The sequence below is a fragment of the Nothoprocta perdicaria genome, unplaced genomic scaffold (genome assembly GCF_003342845.1).
Source record: "Nothoprocta perdicaria isolate Ctin4 unplaced genomic scaffold, notPer1 scaffold_72, whole genome shotgun sequence".
Taxonomy (NCBI): domain Eukaryota; kingdom Metazoa; phylum Chordata; class Aves; order Tinamiformes; family Tinamidae; genus Nothoprocta; species Nothoprocta perdicaria.
The window spans coordinates 2,058,250-2,064,728 of NW_020455999.1; the positions used below are offsets into that span (position 1 = coordinate 2,058,250).

Sequence of the window (6,479 nt, forward strand, 5' to 3'; positions counted from 1 at the left end):
GCCCGCGCCGAGGCCGCCTGGCGCGACTTCGCCGAGTCCTTCGTGCGCGCCGGCATGGTGCCGCCCGCCGAGGCGGAGCTCGCCGCCGTGGAGGGCGCCGAGGGCTGCGCCGTGCTGCTCCTGGCGCCGCAGCAGGTGAGCGCGGCCGGGCCCGCCGCGCCGCGCCGCCTCGCCGCCGCCTCACGGCCGTGTCCCCTAGGCGCTCACGTTCAGCGGGAAGTGCCGCCTCACGTGCCTGTACGGCGCCGTGCGCGTGCTGGGCTTCGCCGTCGCGCCGCACCAGCCGGGCCAGCAGCTCTTCTCGCCGCTCACGCACTGCGCGCTCGCCCTGGAGGCGCTGCCGGTGCCGCCGCCGCCCGCCGCCGAGCTGCGCCGCCTGCGCTGCGGCCTGCGCGCCGCCATGCGCCTGCGCGGCGTCGCCCGCCGTGAGTGGGGCCGGGGGGCGCCGCCATTTGGCGCCGGGCGCCGCCGCCATTTGCCGCGTGGCGCCCGCTGAGGGCCGCCTTTCCCGGCCCTTGCAGAGGCGCGGCTGAGGGTGATGGCGCGGTTCTCGGCGCGCTGCGCCGTGGTGCTGCTCGAGCACCTGGACACGCCGGCCACGCGCTTCCTGCTGAGCCTGCCGCAGCACCTGCGGCTCTTCGAGGCGCAGGTGAGCCCCGCGGCGCGCCCGGCCGCGCGCCCGCCCCGCGCGCCGCCTCACGCCTCTGCCCGCGCCCAGAGGAGCCAGCAGCCCGGCTGCACGCCCGAGGACGCCGTGCTGGCCGCCGTCGGCATCGTCAAGTGCAGCCCGGAGCGCGGCCTGCTGCTCTCCGAGAGCATGGACCTGGCCCTGGAGGAGCTGGTGCAGGCGTGCACTGGTGAGCGCTCCTGGCGCGGGGCTCGCTCCTGCTGGCAGCCTGGGGAAGGCCCTTGCTGGCCAGAGCTGGGGGCAGTGCCCTGTTGTGGGGGAAAAGCTCCCTTGGGGGGTGTTGGTCAACAGTGCCATTCTGGAGCTCCTGGCCTCGGGCAGGCTCTGCTCACTGTAGAGAGGTCRCTCCGGGCGCTCCCCAGCTTGGCGTCAGAGCTCCCATTCTGCCCTTGATGCAGGGCAGAAAAGCGGGAGAATTGTGGTGGCGTTCTTTAGCCTTTTATGTAAAGTAAAGGCATCTGGGTGGCTTGCGGTGCTCGTCCATTTCAGAGTGTGTTTGTCTTTCCAGTGGAAGATGAAGGTGCCCCCGTGATCATGGTGTGTGGTCCAAAAAACGTCGGGAAGTCAACGTTTAACAGATACCTGATTAACCTGCTACTGAACCAGTGAGTTTGTCTTTTTACTTCCTACTTCTAAGTTTAGGGTAAGGAAAAATGGGGAAAAAAAAAGACTGCCAAGTTAAGGTTAAATATTTAGAAAAGATGTTGGTAGAGTTATTAAAAATAAATAAAGCAATTTGTGAGAGCCTTCCAAATTTCTTGGCACAACAAGGCAGGGAAGCCTGATCACTGCTTGCCTAAGATAAAGCTTTTGCAAATCCAGTAGTCGGTCTTGAAGCCTCCAGTTAGCATGGAGGGGGTCGCTGCTGCCTCTGGTGGCTTTGCTGGCCTGATCGTCCTCTTCCTCCAAGCCAAGGAAGGAGAGAGCCACGTGCTAGTTTGTGTTCTGAGAATGTGACTGTGCTGAGCTCGATCAAAACTTGATTCTGCTTCTGATATTTTGCAAGTTGTTCCCTTTCCCACTTCAGTGGGAGCTAATACACTGGCTTCTCTTTTTGCAGCCTTCCCTGCGTTGAGTATCTGGAATGTGATATAGGTCAAACGGAATTTACACCGCCTGGATGCGTGTCTTTAACGAATGTAACAGAGCCGTTTCTCGGTAAGAATATTGGTGTTTTCTGCTCTTGCCAGAAGCTGGTTTCCTCCTCAGAAGGCGCTTTCTGAGTAGAAACTGTTCTTGGAGAGAACTGTCAGCGTCTGCCRCGGGTGCATGCACAGAGTAAAAGCCAGGCTGTGGAAGCTTTCCATGCAAGTCTTGTTAAGGAACAGAGTTGTTCTCCTAATTTGTTTTTTTTTGTGTGTGTTTTAGAGAGGGGAGAAAATACTTGTTCAGAAGCGAGTGGAGCAGGTTGTGGCAGGAAAAAGCAGGTTGCCAGATTTCAGATTTGTGACGTTTCTTTGAGAACATCTTTCTCGTTGTTTAGTGTCTGTAGCAACAGGTCTAGTTCAAGATGAAGCTAGCTAGAGAAATACGAAGCAGATCAATGCAGGTTGGGGATTTTGCTCAGAGCACAGACGCAGAGAGTTGTGCAGGGAAGAGAGAACTTTTCCCCAGATGCTGGCTGCAGGAGCACAACTTAGCAAATTGCAAGCAAAAGACACATCTGAGCCTRTTTCAGAAGAGATTGCACATACATGCTATAGCGGGGAGGTTTTGCTTTGAATCCCTGCAGCAACCAAAGGTTTCTCTAGCAAAGCATTTGCTTTTTCAGGCCCACCGTTCACTCATCAGCGGCTGCCACATAAGATGGTTTATTACGGGCAGACTAGTTGCGAGCAGGACTCTGAAAGGTACTTTGACGTGGTGAAGTACGTGTTCAGCTCGTACAAGAAGGAAGCGCCTTTGGTCATCAACACCATGGGCTGGGTGAAAGGTAAACAGCATAAACCTCTTAAGAGATGATGCAGAATGACCTTTGTAATCTTTATCACTGCACTTTCTAGATCCGGAACTAGAAACCAGAGCTTGCCCCTTGTGCTGGGAGCTGGTACTACTGTCTTGTAAGCGGTGTTTGGGCTTGTTGAAGCAGAGCAATGCCGTTCCCTCTCCTCCCCAAAGGTGAGGGCTTGCTGCTTCTGACCGACATGATCCGGCTGCTGTCGCCCAGCCACGTTGTTCAGATGGACGTTAGTGACTGGAGAGCCATGGCCCCGCTCACGCCGGAGTCCATCCGTTTTGCCCCTGGCCTGTACACCAAAGGCCAGCAGCAGCCCAAGTGCAAGCAGATGGACGCRAGCGGAGCGGAGGACTGGAAGACCTCGGAAGGGGAGAGAGACGCGGCGGCTCCYGACTATAAGTTGCTGTATATCCACCCGGAATTCCCTCGAGCGGGAGTTGCAGGTGAAGCGTAAGTAGGAAGTCGGTGCTGGGTGGTGCATGAGGAGCTCCACAGAAACCCTCTCAGCCCAGAGCCAGGTGGCGGTCACTGTCTCCTGGTTTCTTTCTGTGTTGATATCCAAAATCTGCTTTTTTCAGGATCATGTCTCTTTCTCACCAGTTTCAGGCGTTTTACTCTGTCTCTTGCAACTGATGAATTGAAAGATGCCTCTGCATCAAGGACCAAGGAGGGAGGTGGCAGCTAATGAGCCATAGAGATTTTTTTTAAAAAACAATTTTGTTTATTAATGCCTTCTGAAAGCTGAAATAATATTCTAGTAAGCCCTAGGTACTTTTAGAGCCGATAAAAATGCAGTTGTAAGTTTTCTTAAGCATGGGAAGAATTACAAATTAAGCTACTACGAAACAGCAGCTGCTATTGTTGTACACGTTGCCTTTTCTTGACGTCTTGTGGTTGTTTTTCCAGGCGGGTACACAGCAGTATCCTACGTGACCTGGCAATACTGGGTTACCTTGGTCAGCTGCAGCCCGCGGGCCTGGGCTCAGTGCTCCCACTGCATAGTCTTGTGCCCTATCAGGTAAAGTCAGGGGGTTTTGGAGGACTTGGAACTGCTGCGGGGAGGCTTCTGGTAATTTGGGGGTCAGCTTGTGCTGTGAGCTACAAGGATACATGCACACACTCTCTTTATATATATTTATCTCTCTCTCTCTATATATAGATATATATCAGTGTCCTTAAAGGAGGTTTTTGCCAGAGTGTCTGTGGTCACAGACATGGGTCGGGAGCGCCTGGSTTTTGTGGTGTTGTCTCTGAAAAATGGACCTACAGCACCGTGGAGCTGATGCTATGTAGGTTTTCTTCTGTAGGTGCCTTTTAACGCTGTTGCCCTCGGGGTTATTCACACTGACGTTGCTCCCACCAACATCATGTATGCCGTGAACGCCAGCTGGGTGGGGCTGTGCAGGATTCCGGACACCGTCCGATCCCAGTCGGATGGGCCCGTCCTGCTGACGCAGACGCCGCTCTGCGACTGCCTTGGCTTTGGTGAGTGAGCGAGCAGCACTGCTGTGTTGTGGAGGGGCTGCACGAGCATAGTTCTGGAAAAACCCTCTATTCAAGGAGCTTCCTCTGTGCACAGCAATTTTACAAGACTGAAGTAAGTCGGGGATCCTTGCGTGTGTTTTTAAGGAATTGTCCGTGGAGTCGACATGGAGAGGAAGCTCTATTATGTTCTGACCCCAGTTGCTCCGGAGAAGCTGAGGCTGGTGAACTGCATGCTGCTTGGAAGCATCGCTGTTCCGAACTGTGTTTTTGTGAGCCAGGTAAGAGCTGCGTGTGTGGGAAGCCTGCCTTTATATGCTGCCTTTGCTTTGGCTCCTGTGTGTGGAGGTTATCCTGGGAATTACCCTTAGTGTGTCTAAAGGAAAAAGAAAAAACACCACCCKGAGGGCAGAATTCTGAGTTTTCTGTTTTCAGTGGGGCTTCTTCAGTGACATCTTAGCTGCTTTTCACCTGAGGGCTTTTTCAGGCTCGTCAGAGGAAAAGAGGGAATATGTTCCAGCTGAAGATGTAACTTCCTCCATTTTTTCCTCTGTTCCTGTTACTTTCCAGCACGGAATTGAGGGAGAGATACCTTATGTCACGTCAGAATATAATTACAGCATCTTGGGATCTGGGAAGCTGAAAAAGAAGCATTTCAAGAGAAGAGAGCACACGTTCCCGTGTGACTTCACCTAGAGACTGTGGGAGGCTGAATTCCAGGATTTATTTTGTATGGAGTCTTGCAGGAGTTGGGTCTCTGCACCTGAGCCCAGATACTGCAGAGCTCTGTGTGACCCTGAGCAGGTGTCCACTATGGACAATACAGCTTGTCCATTTTTATTACTGTTCTTTTATATTTGCAGTACGTGTTCTGCTGTTTTGTAATAAATGCCTATGAAAAATGTTGGTTTGGTGTGAATTTATCTAAGCCTCTATCACTTGACCATAGCTAAGGTAACTTGCAAGGAGCTATTCCAAGGTCCTGCGCTTTAAAGAGCGAGTTAGTAGCACGGAGTGATTCCTTGTGTTTAAATTTTAGCCTTTGATKCTGTCTAAGGTCAGAAACTTGCCCTGGGTGCTGGGATGTGTGTGTGAATCGGCCGCAGCAGCAGCCAAGTCTTGTTACTCAGCCTTGGTTCTTGGTGGCACCGACGGTTCTTTTCCCGGCTCCACAGCTACCGTGCATCTTTCTTGGCTCTCTTGCGCTCGTTGCCCATTTCCAAACCCCTTTTTCCAGGTAAGTGCTCTGCTGCGGCAGAGCCTTCTCCATGGGGCCCTGGGGGCAGCCGGGCTCCTGCCGCAGAAAGAGCCCTCTGCTTTCCCTGCCCTTCCTGCGCTGTGGGCGAGGGAGCGTTGCCTGCCCGGGTGTTCTTGTGCCGGTGCCTTTGGCCTGTCCTTACCAGCTCCACGGGACCCGCCTGCCCCTCAGGGGCCAAATTCTGCACAGGGCTGCGCTTGCCTGGGCAGAGTCGGGGAGCTCTGAGCGGGGCTGCTGCCGCTAAGGAGCTAAAGCCTTGCCCTAATCCAGGCCTAATGCTGCCCATATGGCTGCTCTGCCTAAATCAACAGGGCCGCAGTGCAATGCGGGGCACCCTGGGGCTCCYGGCCGGCCCCGTGCGCTCCGGGGCCCCATGTGTGCTCGGGGCCCTGCCTGCGTTGCCAGGGCCCGGCCGCGGTGCTCGTGGCTCCCCACCTGGCCGGCGCCGCCGGGGCGGAGGCTGGCGTTGGGTTACAGCCTCCGCGGCGCATGGAGGAGGAGGAGGAGGAGGGATGGCCCAGCTGGCGRAGGAGGGAGCCGGGGGCTGGCTGAAGCGCGCGGCTCGCCGGCACGGCCGCCGCTGAAGCGGAGCGGGAACAGGCGCAAGCTGGGGCGGCCCCCGCACGGGGCTGGGCGCAGCCTGCCCCACACGTGGCCACGGGCTCTGCGTGGCGGTGCCGGCCGCCTCGGCCTGCGCCGGGGGACGACGGGCGAGCGAGCGCGTGAGTCTGCGGCACCTGCTCTGCGCCGGCCGGCCAGGGCCACGGGTGGCGGCCGGGAGCGCAGCGCGGGCTCTGGCACCGCGCTTCGGTGCCCCTCGTCCTGCCCGCGTGTCCCCCGAATGGTGGCTCAACCGGGTTAGCCGCACGCGCTGGTGGGAAACACCCAAAAGAAGCACAGCCCCCYGGTGTGCGTGGGGGGCCCTGCGCTACAGCGCTCGCGGCGCACGGTGTGGGTTGCGACCGACGCGGAGCGGGGGACGGGGGCTGCTGTGTGCAGGAGGCGGCGGGGACGAGCCGGGAGCCCGGCGGGGCTCTGCCTGCTCCGTGCGGCGGCAGCCTGCGCCCTTGGCCGGGACCCGCCGCCCTGCGCAC

General features: G+C 57.1%; 1 protein-coding gene across 1 annotated transcript in view; it reads left to right on the top strand.

The window, feature by feature from the left end:
* The window catches only part of NOL9 (nucleolar protein 9), a 5,839-nt gene extending 834 nt beyond the window's left edge, over positions 1 to 5,005 (top strand). Inside the window, exons 2-13 of the mRNA XM_026051090.1 lie at positions 13 to 135; positions 200 to 425; positions 522 to 649; positions 719 to 857; positions 1,197 to 1,293; positions 1,749 to 1,846; positions 2,460 to 2,621; positions 2,807 to 3,095; positions 3,552 to 3,663; positions 3,953 to 4,130; positions 4,275 to 4,408; positions 4,698 to 5,005. Coding sequence (XP_025906875.1) covers positions 13 to 135; positions 200 to 425; positions 522 to 649; positions 719 to 857; positions 1,197 to 1,293; positions 1,749 to 1,846; positions 2,460 to 2,621; positions 2,807 to 3,095; positions 3,552 to 3,663; positions 3,953 to 4,130; positions 4,275 to 4,408; positions 4,698 to 4,823 — 1,812 coding nt within the window. The 3' untranslated portion in view covers positions 4,824 to 5,005. The remainder of the gene's footprint in view (positions 1 to 12; positions 136 to 199; positions 426 to 521; positions 650 to 718; positions 858 to 1,196; positions 1,294 to 1,748; positions 1,847 to 2,459; positions 2,622 to 2,806; positions 3,096 to 3,551; positions 3,664 to 3,952; positions 4,131 to 4,274; positions 4,409 to 4,697) is intronic.
* Positions 5,006 to 6,479: the final 1,474 nt, after the last annotated feature.